This window comes from Tachysurus vachellii, chromosome 5 (genome assembly GCF_030014155.1).
Source record: "Tachysurus vachellii isolate PV-2020 chromosome 5, HZAU_Pvac_v1, whole genome shotgun sequence".
Lineage (NCBI taxonomy): Eukaryota > Metazoa > Chordata > Actinopteri > Siluriformes > Bagridae > Tachysurus > Tachysurus vachellii.
In genome coordinates, this window is record NC_083464.1 from 18,559,565 (window position 1) to 18,580,934 (window position 21,370).

The 21,370-nt window shown below is 40.1% G+C and overlaps 1 protein-coding gene across 1 annotated transcript in view; it reads left to right on the forward strand.

Moving 5' to 3' along the window:
• dpyda.1 (dihydropyrimidine dehydrogenase a, tandem duplicate 1) overlaps nt 1–21,370 on the forward strand; it is a 127,864-nt gene that overhangs the window by 39,336 nt on the left and 67,158 nt on the right. Inside the window, exons 6-12 of the mRNA XM_060870159.1 lie at nt 3,292–3,488; nt 4,009–4,090; nt 4,840–4,927; nt 11,804–11,911; nt 12,825–12,994; nt 14,414–14,624; nt 18,974–19,158. Coding sequence (XP_060726142.1) covers nt 3,292–3,488; nt 4,009–4,090; nt 4,840–4,927; nt 11,804–11,911; nt 12,825–12,994; nt 14,414–14,624; nt 18,974–19,158 — 1,041 coding nt within the window. The remainder of the gene's footprint in view (nt 1–3,291; nt 3,489–4,008; nt 4,091–4,839; nt 4,928–11,803; nt 11,912–12,824; nt 12,995–14,413; nt 14,625–18,973; nt 19,159–21,370) is intronic.

Consider the following 21,370-nt stretch of genomic DNA (forward strand, 5'->3'; position numbering starts at 1 on the left):
CGGAATAACGATTGGAACTACAGGTGTCCTCTACCATGATGCAGCTCTGAGATAATCAGGGTATCTGTTCTTGTCATTGTCATAGTGGGCTTTATTTAGTTCCATGGTAACTGCTAATTAAATGAAAATGTCAGCGATACTGTGTGTGGGTTTGAATTGCTGTCTTTGACCCACCATCCTGTAGGGTTGCTGCTAAGGAGGCTTTACCTGCTCCTAACGAATGCCCTCTTTTCTATAGAAGTAGTTGACCAACTCAAAAGACTTCAGTAAGACCGACAATTTGGCATGATCATTATGTTTGTGAAAATGATTTGATTATGAATTATATACATTAAGGCATGAAATCTACAGTGTATTTTTTTTTACCTGTTGGAGAAATCTAAAATGTACTTTGTCTGCTTTTTCTTTTTCATCTTGTTGTGTAATTGTAGGACTCATTCACACTGTTTCCCCATTTGAACGCTTGGTCTTCAAAGTAAGCAGAGTATCCATACACAGTACAACATGCAGTAAAATGCATGCTTTTTAATTGTCCTTGTCATAAACCTAGAATAATTTTGTGGTTACAATAATTGGTTACAATAAAAAAAAAAAAAACATAGAAATATAATTACTTGCACACTAGCAAAGAGAAAATATAGAAAATATATGAACGGACTAAACTCTTTTTATGTAGAGCTACAGTTTAGTAGACAGTTGTTCACACTTATAACAAACGTTTAATAAGTTGATTAGTTAGTCTGGCAGTTCGGCATGCCCCAACCTTCATGAACTCACACTCCCACCTTTCAGGCACCGTTTGAGCTGATTATAAAAAGAGACTTTCGCCTGTACAGTTTTATTACTACCTAAAGATTAAAAGGCACAATTACTAAAACGGCCTCTCTCCTGCCACCCACCCCTGCCATGACTTATTAGACATCTCTTTCTAGGTGGCAGCTCCTCTCTCCTTAAATGTGAGAGGTCAGACTGGTTATCAAGCTGATAATTAGATAACGCCAGGAAGAGAGGCTATCACTGCCCAGCTCTATTCAACTGTAGTTCCTCTAGCATGACTGCAGTCAAAGATAAAGTCAGTGCATCCTTTCAGTTGTGGGCAGTATACAACTTTTCTGCGTGCAAGTGGCCGAGGGCAATAGATGGCTTTGAGGCGTCCTCTCTTCATCTCTCTTCTGTGTCTTGAATGATGTAGTCACGACTGTTCACAGAAGCTCTTAACACAGGTTTCTACTGGTTTTTAACATCAGATTGGCCTCCATAAATTCAGACAAAAATACAATGTCAGGAAATGTTTGACATTTTAGTGCAAAATGTGAGTTTTAGGAAAGGTCTGTCTACCTTTCTGTTTGGTTTGGGTTTATCTGTTTCTGTCTATCATGGTGTATGTTTTTGTCTATCCATCTCGATCTGTCTTGGTCTGTCTGTCACTCCTGGTATGTCTCTGGCTGTTTGCATGTCTGTCCTGGTCTGTTTGCCTATTTGTTTTTGTCTTTCTTTGTATGTCTTATTCTGCTTCGCTCTTCTGATCTGTTTGTCTATTTTAGTCAGGTTGTGTCTGTCTGTCTTTTTTATGTATTGGTCTGTTTCTGTCTGCCTGTTGCTATCTGCCCCTCTCTGTCTTGGTCTGTCTGTCTATCCTTGTCTGTCTCTATCTGTCTGTCCTGGTCCATATGTTGTGTTCTCTCTGTCTGTCGGTGACCGTTTTGTCTGTGTCTATTTTGTCTGTGTCTGTTTTGTCTCTGTCCCTGTCTGTCTCTCTTGAGCTATCTCTTGTCTCTCTTTTCTGTCTGTCTCTGCCCACCTGCCTGTCTGGTTGTCTGCCTGGGTGTATCTGTCTTGGTCTGTCTTGGTCTGATATGGTGTGTGTGGTTTTTGTCTGCCCGTCTCTCTGTCTGTCTCGGTCTGTCTGCCGGCCTGGTTGTTTGTCTATCTTGGAGTGTCTGTTGTGGTCAGATTCTCTCTGTCTGTCTGTCCAGAAATCCCTCTCATCTGTCAGTGTTTGTCAGTACTCCTGTAGGTGTGTAGTAAGAGCTGGGTGTGCCTGAACTTGAAGAGATGAAGCTGAGGATGAGGATATTCCTCCTATTTCTTACTGAGGAAACATACTTAGTGAAGTACATAGATCTGAGGAAGTCATTACTATCAGCTCTGCTTGTACTCAGAGCCCTTGAGCCTATTCCACACGGCTTGTCAGGTGCTGTTTGCAGTCCATTGTTTCAATTAGATGATGAGAAGAATTATAAAACTGAGATTGTGTTTCGAATTGATGTATTGTTGGTTTCATAGCAGCAGCAATAACAGGAAGGGCCTCTAAACCGCTCTCAGGGATTATTAGAAATGCATTGTCATGCAGCAATTTGGGGCTTCACAGTTCATGAGATTCATGAATAACTAAATTAATATCACCTATAATGCTGCCAGCTCAGGCATAATATTGTATTAACAATGCAAGCCTCTATGTATGGATCTTGATAATCTTATTAAGAAGACAAAGTGCTAGCCTTCTCATTTTACAATTGTTAATGGGTATAGCGCTACAGGCTTCTCATTAAGGCCTGTTTGGATAACTTGCCATATTCTTTCTGTATCTCCTTAGCTATCATCATTTGATGTCTTCATATGGTTACTCGTGGAATAAACGAGTTTTTTTTTTTTTCCTCTATAGTTCTGCTCATATAGTGAGACAGCAGCAAAGTGAAATGCATGAATGTCATGCTGACTCTAAGTACTTTTCTTTTGAGAGCAAAACACCACACAGGCAAACGTTCAGACATCATCACGCTTTTGTTTCCTGGATGCCTCAGTCATGCTGTTTCCTGAATCCTATTTTATGCATAATTAGAAAAGAAAAACAAAACAAACCAGAATAACGGTGTTATTATATATTAGGTTGTATATGCTATGGTAAAATATGGGAGAATGTACTCTAGAAATGAAATGTATTTTTTTAGTCGTCTTATTGACATTTTGATAAAGGATTATAGTTGGAATTTGTTGCTAAGGCCAATATAAATATGGGAGTTAATGGCCATGTATAAATTTATTTCTGAATCTAGATGGATTCATTATTAAAAAGCCTCTCTCGTGAAGCTGGTTAAGTCGATGTGTGTGCAAAGCTTAATCATTAATACTCAAGAATTTAAAAAATGAAATCTTATTGATTTAACACGTTTCTTGGTCACTGAGTAATTCTGTTTCTTAACGTCTTCGTTTTTATTCTAAAATAGTAGACAATAGGAAAAATCGAAGCGGGGTGTCCAAACTTTTGTGGCTTTGTGCTTATGTTTGCAGGTGTTCAGTAAGATGGGGATTCCTCAGGTGAGGAAGCCTGACCTTCCTCCTCCTGAGCAAATGCCTGAGAGCTACCACTCGAAGATCGCACTGATCGGCTGCGGCCCTGCCAGCATCAGCTGCGCCACGTTCCTCGCCCGTCTTGGATACAGCGACATCACCATTTTTGAGAAGGAGAAGTATGTCGGTGGACTGAGGTGGGTAAAAAACTCTGAAGTGAAATTCCGCATTTGTAGTCTGTTACTGATGTGGCACAGACTCACCGTGATCGATATGGAGAATGTGCATAAGGTCAGAATAAATAACGAGCCACCTTCGTAATTGGGAATATTCATCTTTTAAATGCTGAGAAGGAACAGGATTATCAATTACTCTCATGTTCTTACCCCAACCATCCTGTTGATAGTTAGTGGGAGTCCTGCGAATGTCTGTCTCAGATTTAGAGGTTCAGTAGCTGCTGGGAATTACAATGAGGGTCTGAAGTTTGACAGCAATATGAGATTCCAGAGCTCTGAAACATCAAATGGAATAACAGAGGAAAATGTCCTGTGTGCTGAAAGGGATTTCTTTTTTTTTTTGTGTGTGCGCTCTCTATTTTTTAATCTTCTACCACTAACATTCTTTTTCTCTCGAGATTTCCTTTTGCTACTCCCCTTTTTCATTCTCCGTTTCCTTTCCCATCTTATTTTTTTTTTTGGCTTTCTCATTTTTCTCCAGCTCTTCAGAAATCCCTCAGTTCCGCCTGCCCTATGAGGTGGTGCAGTTTGAGCTGGACCTGATGAAAGACCTGGGAGTGAAGGTAATGAGCGGCATCTCACCTCTTACACACCTTTGAATATCTTGTCTCTCTCTTTTCCCTTTTTCTCTCTCTCATTCACACACACACACACACATACACACACACACACACACACTCGTTCTCTCTCTTACACTTTAACACACACTTTCGTGTCCTTCTTTCCTCCCATTTCCTTTCTTTCTCTCTCTTCACCACTTTCTCTATCTTCTCTTTCTTCTCTCCCTTCCTCCCCTCTCTCCTGCTCACATCAGAGGCTACGGAAGGTGACAGGTCTCAGGGAGGATCAGCAGCCCAAATGTCAGCCGCATTAATAAAGAACAATTAAAAGCTGCATTAGGAAGGCAGGCGGCAGTGTGTGCAGGTCTGGGCGCTGGGTTGCTTGTCTGTCTGTTCCCTGAATGCCACTGTGGTGAGAAAGGGCAATCGATAGTCCTCTTCCTCCTGCACACCTGCTCAGCATTCATCTCGCACAGGAAACGTTTTTCTCCGAGTTGCTCAAAGGCAGGCGAGCCGGGACAGGGCAGCCAGATAACAAATTTGCATGCTTGCCGTTCCAGTAAAAAGTCAAGGGGAGGGAGAAACAGAGCGTCTGTGCTTCAGGCTTGTCTCATAGTCATACTGACACCCTCTCATTCCAGACAGACAGAAGTGACCAAATATATTACTAGCATTATTAGCCTCTGTCTAACCTAAAAAGACCCAATTTTTATTCTCAATATTTGCTGTTCACTGACTCCTTTCTCCGTCAGATCGTCTGCGAGAAAGGACTAGGCCAACAAGGAATGACACTCCAGTCACTGAAAGAGCAGGGATATAAAGCTGTCTTCATTGGAATTGGTCAGTTTATCACATTTTTTGCACTACTTCTCTTCTTGAATTTCTGTCTGCCCACACACACATACACACAAAGTGAGAATAAATGAGTGTGCTGAAAGCAGTTTACAGACCAGGTGGCTCATTCTTGTGCGAATGCCTGCAGATGATTTGCTCCCAATGGCTCCCCCTCAGAGCTTCGACTCTGCTGGGAACTCCATTCACTCCTCATTGTCCAGCCGGGCTAACCTAACAGCACATACTGGGTTCACCCACTGCTTTTCGCTCGCCTGTCAGGTCCCTCTTGTCTGCCCCCCACTGAGCTATTCACTGCTCTCCCTTGTTGTCCCAAAGACATAAGGCATCAGGCTTCATTAACAGAGCTCAGTAATAACAATCTTCACTGCACTGTCTGCACATACAGGAAGGAGCGAAGATACAGCAGGCCAACAGCTGAACATCTTTTGATCTTTTAGTGTAAACTATTGTCTGTAAACGAGGAAATTAATACGTGCTTACCTAATTGTATTCTATATATCCATGAACTGCTTAATGACCACCTCAGACTAATGTAAATCTGTCATGTCAATGCTGGAATTAGAGTCAGACTCACCTTCCCAGAGAACATTGCGGCCTACAGATATGGCTGCAGAGAACTACAACACCCAGACCACATACTCCCTGTCACGCTTGAGCTTATACAATTACTGATTCCTCATACATGGATTCATCTCTGCCTCACACAGACACACACACACACACACACACACAATTAAAGGACTTTCAGAATGTGCAGTCACCCTGAAGCATTGTCCAGTGTTTACTTGCCTGACATACTAAGCCTTTTTTATCAGTCACATTTCTCTGGATCATGATCTCCTTTCTGTCCTTTGCTTTTGTGATTCTGGTTTATGCCCCATTAAGTTCGTTTGCTGATCGCCTGACCTTGCACCTGGCTTTTACCATGTTTGTGTATTATGTTTTGGATTTGTCTCTCCGTGTTTAACATAAAGCAAACACCTGCAACTGCATCTGTCTCTGCCGTCTGACAGAACCATTCCCACCACAGCCGACACTCTGACTCTGCAGTGGCGTAGTGTGTTTTTACTGGACACATTACTTGGATAAGCACATTTTTAGTTGGCTTGCTGTTTCTAAACCTAGTAATGATGTTGATTTGTATGGGAAAAAACAATATTGCAACAAAACCCTACTTTGCTGCTTACTCTGTAAGAGTCACTGTGGTGAGGTTGTGAAATTGTATTTTTTTTTGATAAAGAAATAAAATAGAGTCTTTGCAGTACACTCAATATTTCAGGTTTGTAATTTGTAATAAGAGTATATCTCTGTATCTCTTATGATTTGTTCTGACCTCAAAATAGCACGTTACATAATATATAACCTCTGGCATTCTGAATCAATTTCTGATTACCATACAAGTCCAGAGTTTAGTTTATATCTTTTCTACTGAATCAATTTTGTTTTTCTACTGGAGTCTCTTGTATAGGGTCTACATCTTTTTCAATTACATAAATGTGAAGTTCTTTATGCATTTCAAATTCTAACATTTAAACTAAATACATTTTTAAAGTAATAAATGTAGACAGGTGGTCTTCAACTTTGGTGATGCGGCGCATGTTTACTTCACTGTGGGTCGGTGACTTATAAAATGCCCACGGCATCAGTTTTTAAAAGCAGCTGTATTCTGAAAGTGTGAATGCTCATGGAATAAATGTCATATTTCGACAGCTACTACATTTCACCATAGATCCTCAGCAGTTTCACAGCATTCACTTTAACATTAATCCTAACCTTAATTTGTCTTTTTTTTTTTGCTTTAGGTGCAACACATATAGAGCAAAAATCTATATTCATTCATTCATTCATTCATTTTCTACCGCTTATCCGAACTACCTCGGGTCACGGGGAGCCTGTGCCTATCTCATTGGGCATCAAGGCAGGATACACCCTGGACAGAGTGCCAACCCATCGCAGGGCACACACACACACACAATCTCATTCGCTCACGCACTCACACACTAGGGACAATTTTCCAGACATGCCAATCAACCTACCATGCATGTCTTTGGACCGGGGGAGGAAACCGGAGCACCCGGAGGAAACCCAAGAGGCACGGGGAGAACATGCAAACTCCACACACACAAGGTAGAGGCGGGAATCGAACCCCGACCCTGGAGGTGTGAGGCGAACGTGCTAAACACTAAGCCACCGTGCCCCCTCAAAAATCTATATTATATATTTAAATATATGTTAAGACATAACATACATAATTTAAACTTTCTTTTGACAAGTAGTGTTAAAAAGAACTAATTCAAGTCAAGGTTAGTGTGAGGTGTAATGATGCCAGGCGTCATTACTCTTTAATTCTCTGTTTGAATTTTTATCTAGAAATTATCTTTAATTCTCAACAAAAATTCTGAAAATTCCTTCAGCAACTTCAATACTGATATCCTAAATATAGGGATATAGGGATATTCATGTCAACCATATTTGGATTATTTTTAATTAATTAATTAATTTTTATTTAGTTTAAAAGAATGCAAAGAACTTGAATTGGTAGAGAAAATAAAAGTGCAGGGTGTTTGCAATTAATTTGTGCGAATTCATAGCGTTTTTTTACAGGCTTTATAAATGTTATTCTCATACATGGCTGCCATGCAAATTTCTTCCTGGCAGTAGTCTAAACTGGGAGGTGGTTTGAGGGACACCGATAAGAGAATTGTTTCTGGGCTATAGGCTTAAGAGGCTGAATCAGAGGTTGAGTCGCTTAAAAGATGGAATTAGCCTCTGTTCTGCACTGTAAACTGTAATGAAGTTTTATATGTGTGGATTTGAACATAATGGTCTGTGCCCAACTTACTGGACTTGAAGCAACCAGTTCTAAAGTGAATTTTCTTGGCAGGACATGAAGAAAGTAAAATGAGTTGCCAAAGATGCCATTTAAAAGGACTGAATTTGCTTTTTTTTAACCCTGTCCTTTATTTGTATTCTCGGGACAATACATGTCATTTTTAACACATACAAAATGAACTAGTGCCAATATAAAATTGTGCCAATATGTATTTATTCTTTTGTTTAAGTAGGATATAGATCTATAAGCAGCCTGTTACATGGGGCAGTTTGGTGCGGTTGTGGGAAGAGCTGTGGAAGAGAAAATCAGGAGCACAGGGTTACTAGCATATACAATATTTCTGGCATTTGCATGCATAATAAAACCTAGCAGGGATTGTGCACATGCTCATGGAGAATATGTGCTATTTTATTTATACAGTGAATGAAATATAATATATAAATGAAATATGAGAAGTAAAGCCAAAATTTGAAAACCATTGTGGAGTGGAAAGCGCAACAGGGAGATGAGTCGATCGATACACAAAGACACATGAAAAACAAGGTTATATTGAGTATGTCAGGGTTTCAGATGTTCAGGTATTATAGTCATGAAAGCTTGGTTACTTAAAAAGCAAGACAATCAATAGTTGCTTAGTGCTTTCCATGGTTATTACCAACTCTTTAAAATTAGTCAATAGATATTATATTAAACACGTTACACACATTTCACAAGGCTTTGCCGTTTTTGCCTCAAACTTGAAAGTCTTTGAAATCTTTTGTCAAAGGAGAGAGTCGAGAGCTACAGTCATTTCTGTGTTTATCAAAAAGCACAAATCGTGTGACATTGATTAACTTCTGTACAAAAGCGAGGAAAAGGACATTTTTGGACACTCTTTGGGAATGCCCTTCTTTACCAAAGACAAGGTTAATGAATACGTCAGAAAGAGGGCATTTATTGCCTGTGAGGTCTTTATTTATGTTCAATCTTAATGCACTTAGTGTGACTTTGCATTATTTGACACAGTGGCCTTGCTCGCTTGTTCGTCTCTGTGCAATTCATAAGGGTGAGAGGGGTCAGGGACTGCTCAGCGGATGAAGGTAGCTGAGATCAACCTGCTCCATCTCCCTCTCGCTGATGCTCACTGATAATGCATGATTAACGAGAGAGGGCCTGCACAGTAGTGAAGCATTCTCAACAGAGGATTTATTGTTTTTGATTTTTTATAAAGAAAGAGGCCGTGGCGCATGGCTGCTGCAGCGTGGCACCGTGCAGGAGCTCGGCACACAGCGGAACACCATGCGGCTCAGGACAAATGGAGACACAATACGTTCAAAAAGAGCTGTCAGACACTGGCACACTTTTGTTCAAATCTGCTTTGTCAAGGCTGCTGCCTAGGTTCCCTCTGTTGTTATTTATTTATTTATTTTGTCCCTTGAATATGTCTTTTTTTTTTTTTCTGTACCTGGAAGGGAACGCTAATGGATAGCAGTATGCAGTATCCTTCCTGTCAGCACAGGATGAAATGACTGGAAAGGTTAATGTGCCATAACATCTGGATTCTTTCACACTAACATAAAGCGTACGCTCAGAGGAAGTCAGCCATGATGAAGTTGCAGATGCTTTTGTTTGTTCATGTTACTCATGCGCCGCTGGCCATTTTATATGTATGAGAATGTATTAGAAGTTTGCTTCACAGCTTCTTTCAGTGGATGTGTGCTATCAAGTAAGCACAACGTGTAAAGGGAGAATTTTGCACACCTGAAGGATTATTGTCTATAAGCATGCTTCTCTTTAGAGTGCTATCAATATGGCTTTATAGTTAGAACTGTTCTAAATCACTGACAGGTGTGTGAGATTTGCGTTTTAATACATTTGTTTCATTAGTCTAATTTAACAGCATTCTTTGTTCATCCTAACTGTTAGAAATTTACTTACCCTCAACAAATAAACCGTTTAAGCTACGACGGTTATGTCCTGTAGTGTGTTCGATTCATTTCAGTTCAGTTTTATACGTGTAGTGCTTTTAACAATGGCCATTGTCACAAAGCAGCTTTACAGAAATATATACAAAGATATGTTTATCTCTAATGAGCAAATCAGAGACAACGGTGGTGAGGTAAAACCTCCTGGGATGAGTTTAGGAAGAAACCTAAAGAGGAGCCAGACTCTAAAGGGAACCCATCCTCATCAGGGTGACACTGGATAGTGAGATTATAAATAACATAAATAATTTTACAATTATTCTAACTTAGTGTTTTTCCATATTCGTACATACTACCGTTCAAAAGTGTGGGATCACTTGGAAATTTACTTGAAAATCCATTTCAAATTAAAATTAATCAGACGAATTTCAGAGTCGCCCAGAGGCCCATTATCAGCATCCATCAGTCCTCTGTTTCAATCTCATCTTATGTTTGCTAATCATCATTTTATAAGGCTTATTGATTATTAGAAAGCCTTTTTGCAATTGTGCTCACACAGCTGAAATTTTCTTTCTTTACATGGCAAGTACTTATCTAACCATACTGCGAACAACTCCCGTAATAGAGCAGCTCAAACTGGATCTAACCAGAACAGAAAAAGAAGTAAGATGCACAACTGGAAATCAAGGACATTTGACAAACTTTTGAACGGAGGTGTACGTTTCTGGCTTATTAGCAGGTCATTAGTTTATAGCTCAATGTAGCATTTTTTTTATATCCACAGTTTATTTCCCCAGCATGGTGTAGATTCTCGCTTAGATATTTAATATGGAAGTTGTCCAGTATACATCACCTCTAACAGGGTTGGCAGGCTGATTAGGTGGTTGATAAGTGATACTCCTCGGGAACAGGAATGCAGGTTTTTTTTGGTTTGACTAACTTCGAAACACTTGCTAATTACTGTGTTATTGATGATGGCAAAGGTGTGATTTTGTCTTGATGAAATGTAGCTACCTAATTACTGTATGATTTAATGACTAGTTTCATGCATAATGAGTGTAACTTTCTTAATCATGGGGTATGCATTAATCTCAAAAAAAACATCATGGCCATGTTCTTCAAGCCAAAAAAAAAAAAAAAAACGGCTAAATTAGGAACGTGAACCTAACAAGATCAGCGTGAGGGAGGATTCATCATGCTAACGTGCAATGTGTGTCCATGACGTGCACAAATTGGGCAAAAAGTGTCTGAGTGGAGAATTTGAGACAATAAAATCCATTAAAGCATGTTGTAATGCAGAACTTTGCCAGGGCTTTTTCTTGAGATCACATTAACACTGTGTATGCAGAAAATAAAGCTAATTGCTTTTGACAGGAGACATTTCACTCTTCCCTCTCTCAATCACTTAACAGCTCAACGTGTCGAGCTCCTGCTTTTTCTCCAGACAAAAATGCATCTTGTGCCGTTCTCATCTTTCTACGCTAGAAAATTTTGATTCCTTTCAAAAGCCTTTGTAATCGCATTTGCAATGAATTTGTATTACGTAATAATGTGTATTTGGTGCTTTTAAACACCTCTTAAATAAATCTTCAGTGCGCCTTATTAACATCTGGTTCTTTTGAATGGAAGTGATAATGACAGGTTTTGACAAATCAGAAGCTTTGTTAGACATTTCGGAAGCTTGTATTTAAATATTGCTTACTCCTAGACCACAAGGATAATGATAAGGTAGTGTGGTGAGGTTAATGACAGAATACAGGGCAGAGTAGAAAGTGTGGCACAGGGATTTCTGATACACAGTGGGATTTTCTGAGTGACAGAGTGGCGAAGAGGAAGGCAACCTGCTTTCTCTGTGAACAGTGGAGAGTGCACAGATCCAGGGGCTGGAATATAGGGGAGGTGTATAGTGAGAAAACGTGTAAAGTTAGAAAATGAAGGGTGTTTTCATGAGTGAAAAACGAGGAGCATACATTCTCTACAGCAACCTCTGCCTGGCCTTTTACATTACTCTGTATACACGTACAGTATATGTTTTTTAGTATAGAATGTTATTTTTGTAGTGTGGACAGTTGAATCATTTAATAAGTGAATCATTTTATTCTGCTTGTTTTCATTAAATAACAGGTCTACCGCAAGCTAACAGGCACAAAATCTTTGAAGGCCTCTCTATGGAGCAGGGATTTTATACCTCCAAGGATTTTCTCCCACTAGTTGCCAAGGCCAGCAAACCAGGTACAGAAAAATGGTTTGCTCAAAACTTTTACCTATTACCTCCAAAATTCTGTTTTTCTTTCTGTTGTTCTGTGTTTTTTTTTTTTTTCTTCTTCTGTGCTGCATGTCCTTGAAATTTTTCGAAAAACCTTTATAAATTCTGTACCATGATATAATGCCTGGATCAGTGAAAACGTGTCGTATAAAGCGTTCTTGAAAAGGTCCAAGATACAGAGTAAAAAAATGCCAACCATGAGCTGCTATACAAGACTATTCATGCTTACTCTGAGTGAATTGCCATGGCCATGGACAGCCTCACTGACATTTCTGTTTATAAATATGTAATCATTCTAAGACATGCTTGTTCAAATAAAAGGCATATTTCAAGTGATGTTCAACATAAATATTCGCCTGTACATGATGGACTGATAAAACTATACGTGTATGTTCTGGGAATAGAGACGTAATGATATACTGTATGTACTGTATATGCACCAGCAGCCTAAAAAAGAAAAAGATATTGCATGCATTTATATGATTGACTAAGTGATACATTCCTAGCCAGTGCTTTCAGGATCCTTTTACATCTTTTTTTGCGAATGCGGAAAGACCTGAACAGATCACTGTTTCAATAGTGTGCATTATCACATGTTGAAATCAGCTGCATTCAGAAGAATGGCTAGTCATCTCTATCAAAGATAGGCGGGAAAAAAGTGCTGGCTATAAAATTACAGATATAAGGACATTTCCAGGAAAAGAGACCTGCCTGTCATTGCAGCAGAATAATTTGATAGGGACATACTGTGTCTGAGGACTTCAAGATGCAATTTTGAACAGTTAAGTGGGAACGGTTCAGAGACAGAAATCACGTTTTCTCCCTTTACTCACTCCTCAGCTTGTTTCCTCTCATTTTCTTGTCCTTTCTGGGGTTTAGGGATGTGCAGCTGCCGTTCAGCGCTGCCTCAGGTCCATGGCTCTGTGATTGTCCTGGGCGCTGGAGACACTGCCTTTGACTGTGCTACTTCTGCCCTGCGCTGCGGCGCACGCAGGGTCTATGTGGTGTTCAGACGTGGCTTCACCAATATCCGCGCAGTCCCGGAAGAGGTGAGGAGATAAGTAGACGAAAGAGAGAGAGAGAGAGAGAGAGTGGGAGAGGGAGAGATGGCAGGATGCAGAAAGACTGGTAGAAAAAATGAGGAAAAGTCAACAGCAGGCAGGAGCTTATTAATATTTGGTCTTGTGAAAGGAGCCTCACACAGGGGGTTTATTAAGACATTCGTGAGAATGTCCTCACCCCTTCTGTCTGGCCCACTTACACCTCTCTTATGTCTCTCTTTCCTCATTTATTGCAGATACTCCTGTTTGATTTTACATGGAGATTAGTGTCAGAATCTTCCTTTGCACTGAATGAGGCAGATTTTGCTCTATACTGCTTCCTTTGGAAATGCTGTCAGTTGCTAATGGACGGCATTACCATCTTTATTTAGGGTCGGCTTTGAGAGAAGTGTCGCAGAGGAAAAAAGTGAAAAGCATACCAGTTTTTTTTTTTACAATTATAATTTGCTTTGCTTATGGAGTAGAAGTGAAGGTGCACTATGACACTTCTTTTCTCTATTAGAAACAATGAACTTAGTTCTCAGTACTTTGACAGACAGCATTAAATGAAAAGTTATTTTCGTGTCACTGAATTCTAATATTTCATCTTTGCAAGTACGTGGCAAAGTTAGAAAAGTACAAGCCAATAGAAGATGATGTAGCGGTAATGATAAAGGTAATATGTTAATTGAAGATGTCTATTCTTAACTCTCCGGAGTTTACTTTTGTCACGCGTTGTGTTGCATTCTCACCGCCTACCTCATGCTGCCATGAAACTGATAGAAATAGCGTGAAGACAGAAAAAAATGTAAGGTAATTATTCACATCTGTTTTCAGCCAGCTGCAGCTATGCTCAGCTATGCTGCTTCCATCACCCTGAACTAATTAAGCTTGTTTATAGGGTATATTGGCTTGTAGGTGTAAGTGAAAAGAAAGAAAAAAACCACTTGGAGTTATGTCAATTATGTGTTGATGTGAGGTAAGGTAATTTATGCAAAAAATAAATATTGTTGAATGGAAAAGACAGACATCTCTGCATGCCTACTTCTTTTTAGACTCAAATTAGGTGCAACTCTAATTCCAGAGACCCTTTTTGTTAGTTGGTTTCCATAAATATAAACCCAAATCTCAGGCTGTTAAAGTCAATAATTTATTTTGTTTTCCTACATTTTATGCCTTGTTTATAGAAATCCTCTTTATTTTCTCATGAACAGAATAATCAGATATTTCTCTGGCATAAAAAAGGGTTTAGTTAGAACGAATTTGCCAACTGGGCCACAGGCACACACGATTCCCAAGCTGTTCTCTGTATCGCCACATTTGCATCTCTTTTCCCAATGTCCAAAATTAACGTTGTCTTTAGTACAATACATTAAAGGTAGCACGGTGCAGTCGTTAAGTGCTGAGTCTGCTCTGCTGTGTATGCAGATGGAACTGGCTAAGGAAGAGAAATGCGAGTTCCTGCCTTTCCTGTCACCAAGGGAGGTTATACTGAAGAAGGGTCTTGTGCACGCCATGGAGTTCTGCCGCACAGAGCAAACCGAGACAGGCGAATGGGTTGAGGACCACGAGCAGATCATACGCCTCAAAGCAGACTTCATCATCAGTGCTTTCGGCTCAGTGCTGAATGACTCTAAAGGTAGGATGCCTTGTTACAGTATTATCCAATCGATAAGATTACTGTCATATGTGAGTAGGCACATACTATCCTCCTGGCACATTACACACATAATATGGCTGGTTGTGTTACTGGAGCAGCACGTTGCAGCTTTCTATTCCATACTGTACATGCTTGGTTTTGCATATATTGTACTGGAAAAACAGCACTTCATCAAATTTTTTCCAATAAACACCCAAGTCATGAGAGATAGCAATGCACATCGATACACATCATTTCTTTTCCTTTCTTTTGTTTCACTTTGTTTTGCTGCAATGTCAAATTAAAGGTAGAAATATTATCTCATTTAATCTTGGTTTTATTTTGATACTACAAAAAACCTGCAATTTTAACAGGGGTGTGCAAACTTTGTATATCCACTCTGGTATGATTAATTGTGGTTGCAGTTTTCTCTCGATCTACTTCAGACAGTGTCAATGTAAAGAATTATTGCACACCTTCCAGCCAATCAGAAAGCAGCAACTGTTTTGTTAACATGATAAGTGTAACTCTGACACCTTCAGAGTTCTTACTTTGTGGTCATTTGTATATTCCATGATGCCTTTAGGGGCCTCGTTAGAACTGAAATAAACCCATCAGCTTCATAAGTGTCTGCTATTTTTAAATGGAGACAACATTGCCAATGTTGTTTTACTGCTCTATTCATCTGAATTAGACTCAATGAGTTTGGCTGTGCCTGTGTTCTCTGATTAAATGATGGAATGGGCAAGCGTACATATAAACAGGTGTCCCACTGTCACCAATAACATGTTTGTGCTCATGGAAATTAGCGAAGCTAAAAAGCAGGACTCAGGAGTTTAAACTGAAATCGAGGTGCCAGAATGCCAGCTTTTCCCTTGCTTTTTTATATTGTAGTTATTATTTTTTTTTTTTTCTTTGGTGTTTTATGTTTCAAGATTTTACTAAAGTTACAACTAGACAGTGCCCAGGACATTCTACGTTTATTTGGCACAAGTTTTCAGACTTTTCTTCTTGCTTTGCTGATGGCAGTGTAGTGATGGATGGCCCTGAATGAGTTTTATATGCTGGTAAATGGAGAACTGCTTAAAACACAGTGTGAAGAAGGGATTAGCATTGATGCACATGCAGACAGCCCTCCAGGAGCAAACACAAGCCATTATAGGGCATTTACACCTGGAATTATTCATGGAGGACCTCACTAACGTGATCACACAGACAGGCAACGACATTTCCATCAGTATAAGAGAACACTGGTGTGTGTCTTCATTATGTCGTTTTACCAGGTTTTAACAGAGCTTTCTTTTATGCTATAGAACACAGCTTTAACCTGTGTACCAATGTTGCAGTTAGTATTATTTATTAATTCTATGAATAAGCATATCAGCTTAACCAGGTCTTTGCAATATTTCACCGTCATCCTGTCTTTTCTATCAAAATCCCAGTGATAATGAAATGTTCTGTAACACAAATGCACCTTCATCATAACCAGGGAGAATTTTTATTAACATTATCATTTGATGAGTTCCCACTTCAGTAAGCAGCAACTTTTATGATCATCTGTGTGCTGTTGTGTACAACATGTTCTCCACCACCGACCGTGCAGAACTTCCTTCCTGACACATTTGTGAAGTTTGCTAATGAGATTACACCGATAAAGGGCACACCTGCTATGATTTTCAATTAGGGTCACACAAAATAAACAGGGAGTAATGCCACAGGGGGATAGCGCTGTCCAGAGCTGACCGGAGATGACATGTCTCAGTAATGAGATTCATCCTACACAGAGAAGCCCAGGCTTTACACAACCGGTTAGCCAGCAAAGCCATTACCTCGCTTTCTAAAGCAGCACAAATATGCTTATGCATATCTCTGCTACTTAAGTAAGCATAAACTGTGCATGCTTTACATGATTTTATAATTAGCCATGGCTGAGAAATACATATTTATTCAGCCAGATCATCATAAAGTAATGAATAGCAATGGGTACCAATGAAAAAGGTCTATAGAGCAGTGTATACTCCTTCTGCTCTTTTCTCCATGACTAGTCAGCCACATGGCTGGCAAAATTTAATTCTTGCTTCTTTCTTCCTTAAACATTTGTCCAGACTATTGCAAGTTTTTTTTTTTTCTACAGCAAGTAAAGCCTACAGTGTGATTCTCAGAAGATATACATTCACAGACATTTTTATTGTGTGATTTATTTTAACAGCCAATTGTTCCCCAGAATACCCTGTTATTTTTGGCCCCTGGTATTTCACTGCTAACAAACTATGATGTAATTTTTCCGCATTTTCAATATGTTTCTTTTGAGTTTTTGACTAATGCAAACTCTTTATAACAAATCAGACCAGTGCATATCCCTAGAGAAGGAGATAGAAATTTATAAACAGGGTATTTTTTTTTAAACAGGAGTCATTTATGAGGTAATATGTGTTGAAATTGCATCCATTCCATTTTGTGTTTAGTCCATACAGAGTATTACACCAAATATACCCTGAGTTCCATCGCCTGGCCTTATCTGCCAGGTCGAGCTGCCCAAAAATGCTGAGAGGTTATCTTTTTTCTCTCTCAGCAGTCTGTGTTCTTTCCTTTAAAAAATATGAATTACTTACCCACTCAAGTATCTCGTCGGATGGGTATGGGAGGCACGGCAGAGAGTCGCTGCCGGAATAGCTGACACGGCTGGAAAAACTAGCTTGTAATCTGCTGGGTTGGCCCACTGGGGTGAGCAGATGATTAGATCCCTGGCCACATTTAACTTTTTTCCGGAGGAAAGAATGGGGGTTGGATTATGATGGAGTAACTCTTACCAGGGATATGTCACTCCAGCTAAGGCACCACCTCCACACAGACAGCCCAGAAAGTATCTGCATACAGGCTTTCCATTAATCACCACACTTTAAGAGCAGACCCTGTTCCTGCTTTCTCATCACCCTGCTTCCTGTGTAGTTAGGGTCTGACAGTGCTTTGTTTGGCAAGTCCACTGTATGTACATGGTACTGTAGGCTGTATTTGCATTTTGGACAAAGTTCCCATTACAGAATGTCCAGAAAAAAGTTGAATGGTTTTAGCTCTGACTTGGAGAACATATAGGTTTATCCCTTCTAGGTTGCTTTGTCCTCCTATTTAGAGCTGTTTACCCAGCATCTCCTTCTATTCCATCCAGCATTGATCATTCTGGTTAATGGGGCCTGGCAGTCTGCATCTGCCACTGAGGAGTATGTCCATGGGGTGCGTGTGTGTGTGTGTGTGTGTGTGTGTGTGTGTGTGTGTGCTCATACAGTATGTATGTGTGGGTCTGTGTGTCTGGAAGAGAGAGAGAGCGAGAGAGATAAAACCACCTTACTTAAGCCCCTTTTAATAGTATGAGACGCCTGACACACCACTCCTCTCCCTCAGAACAGACCACTGAGGATAAGAGAGAAAGAAAAACAAACTCCCTGTGGTGTGTGTGTGTCTGTGTATGTCTGTGTGTGTATGGTGGGGTGGGGTGGAACAAAATGTCCCCACAAGGAATATCTGACAGTTTTGTCCTTGTGGGGACATTTATTTGCATTATTTGCTATGAAGAAAGTTGCTTTTTGGAGCTTTCATTTAAAACACTAGAATGTGTGTGTGTGTGTGTGTTTGTATACAAGCTACTGTGTTTGTGTGTCTAGATAATCTTCAGATAAAGAAATAAATGGAGAAAAATAGGTAGCTTCAGGATTAGGGGCATTATTTCACCCTTTAAAGGTGAAGTGTTTGTCCTGACTGGTCCAGCTGAAGTATCAATCAAGTCTTTGGTTAAAATGGTCTATTTAGTGCCAGGCTTCTTTGTGGATGTAAGGACACACTTTTTAACTGTCTGTTAATTGCGATTTTTTTTAAATATTTGAAATAATCATGTGCAATAAATCTTGTTCAATGCATAGATCTATATTTAAAAGTGTCCTCACTGATGTATGCGGACTATCATCTATGCTGAAAAGCATTGACTCCACAAGATGAATTGTGTAGGTATGTGTTGCAAGAGCGGGGGTCATTTTATAATGTAGAGCAGTTTGACAGAGTATCTCCTTGTGAATGTTGCTAGCGGTGAATGAAATGCATCAGGAGATGTTACATTAACCTAGCCAAAAGAAAGGTGCGCAGCAGATGAAAAAAACGAACCCTGCTTGTCATTTGTCTTGTCAGAGACTTCATATTAGTCTCACTGTGGTTTCCAGTCTATCAAGCTCTGCTTCTGCTGGGCCTCTACCTCTCCTATTCTCTGTTTTTCATTTTCTTTTTTCTTTTTCATTGTTTCACTCCACCTGGTTTTCCTCTCATGAATGTGCATTACTTTGGTATCGTTCCTTTCTTTCCAGTGAAAGAGGCCATGGCTCCCATCAGGTTAAACAGATGGGGGCTTCCTGAGCTGAGCCTGGAGAGCATGCAGTGCAGTGAGCCATGGGTGTTTGCTGGGGGCGATGTAGCCGGCCTCGCCAACACCTCTGTGGAGTCAGTCAACGATGGCAAGCAGGCCTCCTGGCACATCCACAAATACTTACAGGTGCCCTGCACCACACACACACGCACACGCACACGCACGCCCGCACACACACACACACACACACACACACACACACACACACACACACTCACATTCATATCTCGTGCTACTGTTACTATAGTACAGGCATGCAGATACAGGCATATATTCATTACTACAAAACACACACGTAACCATACACACCCATCCTAACACTTGTGATAAGACCCAAGCAGATGTTCTCCTTATTAACATCCAGTTGAAATCAAAAGCCAAAGAAGAAGAAGGATTTGGAGAGCTGATTAATTATGAAGACGAGGGATTTCTGCGTGCTCTGTGCGGGAGCTGCGGTGCTTCTGAATACTACATGAGTCTCTCAACATGATTATTTTTATGACTAATCAGACATAATAGATGTATTGTACTGAAACATTCATTTTCACTATTGTGAAAGGCAGCACAATGGTATTTCTGTAGCTTAACTCAATGTGCTTTTCTCGACATGGGAATTACCGATCCATGCATTATTATTTTCTTAAACCACACCTTTGAGGCTTTGGCATTAGAAGCATATTTGGATTAATAGCAAGCAGAGAGAGAGAGGGTGAGAGAGCACTTAGCTTTGTCTTAGCTGTGTCGTCTAAGGCTAGGCCCTTCAGAGAGTCTTACTGGAGCCCGTATGCCCCCTCTAGCCACTATTTTCTGGCTCACATCCAAATACTGAAAAGCGTGAAACCCCCCCGCAAAGCATCAATACACTCTAACTCAGCTCTCACCCTCACAAAGAATCAAAGTCTTAAATTAAAGCACAAAGACAGGATTTTACTAATCAGTAATATGTTGCTATACTGCTATATAGAGAATTGGACATTTTATACATACAGCTAGTATACTGATATATAACAGGCAAGGGTTTTCTAGTCATCAGATGTCCAGTTTTTGTTGAATTTGTCCCCACTATAATTTATAGACTATAAATGCAATGTGGTCACTAAAGGTCTGATGTGATCTTCTGCTGTTGTAGCTCGTCTGCCTCACTGTTCATTGAGCTGTGCATTTTGAGATGCTTTTCTGCTCACCACGGTTGTAAAAAAAATCACTCTGGCCGGACCTCAGACCTTTATCCATAGAACTGCCTCTAACTGGATGTTTTCCCCCCACAATATTCAAAACTCTTCAGACTGATGTGTGTAAAATCACTGGAGATTTGCATTCTTCTGAAATACTCAAATCTGGCACAAACAGCTACGCCTCGGTCAAAGTAATTGCGATTACACATTTTTCCCTGTTCTGATATTTGATGTGAGTATTAACTAGAGCTCTTGACCTGTATCTGCATGACTTTATGCATAATACTGCTGCTGAAGAATTGGTTAATTGCATGGCCGAGCAGGCATGCAGGTGTTTTTGTCACGGTGCTCAGTGAATATATGTAAATATAAATAATCTTCTAACTAAAAAAAGACTTTGCAACTCTCAAGTCGCAAGCGGTAAAGTGCAGCATGCTAAATGCAAATAGCCTGCACTTATCTGCTTCTCTCCTAGCACAGATCTCATCCATGGATAAAACTGGGAAACACAACCTAATGTCCCCTGTAACCTCTTAGATGTGGGGGTTGGATGGCCAGTCGGCAGGTTTGTCTCCTGCAGGTCTCTGAACCTCTCCTCATGCCTCCATTTGGCAAAACTGAAGTGCACCTCTCGCCCCATTAGCACGGTTCATTCAGGGGTTAATTGTCCGAATGCTGCTTTGGTCAGAGCAAGGCAGAGATAACTGTTTATTTGTGGATGAAATTACCACTTGTAGCAGGAAGGGAAAGACAGCAAGATTGCCCCCCCTCCCCCTTTTTTCCTTTTTATTTTTTTTTATAGTAATGGACTAGAGGTAGAAGAAATGAACTGAGCACTTTGTGGGAAGGTGCACAGATTAATGTTAGAAATACTCTCAGATCAGCTGAACTCTCTGAACTGCTGCTTTTTTTTTTAACAGGAATTTCTACTGTCAGTGAGCAGTGATATATGTACTCTCTTAGCAGCAACCCAGAGTAAAAACAGTGCCGAGACAAGCCTTTTTTTCCCCATTCATCCTATATAAGATGTTCAGTAACACCTTCATTTAAGGTTTGCTACTATTTATAGGCAAGTACTATACAGTCTAATAACATAAGATTGCTTTTAATTTGTTGATAACATGTTAGCAGGCATTAGTAAGTACAGTAACTGTGTAGCGGAT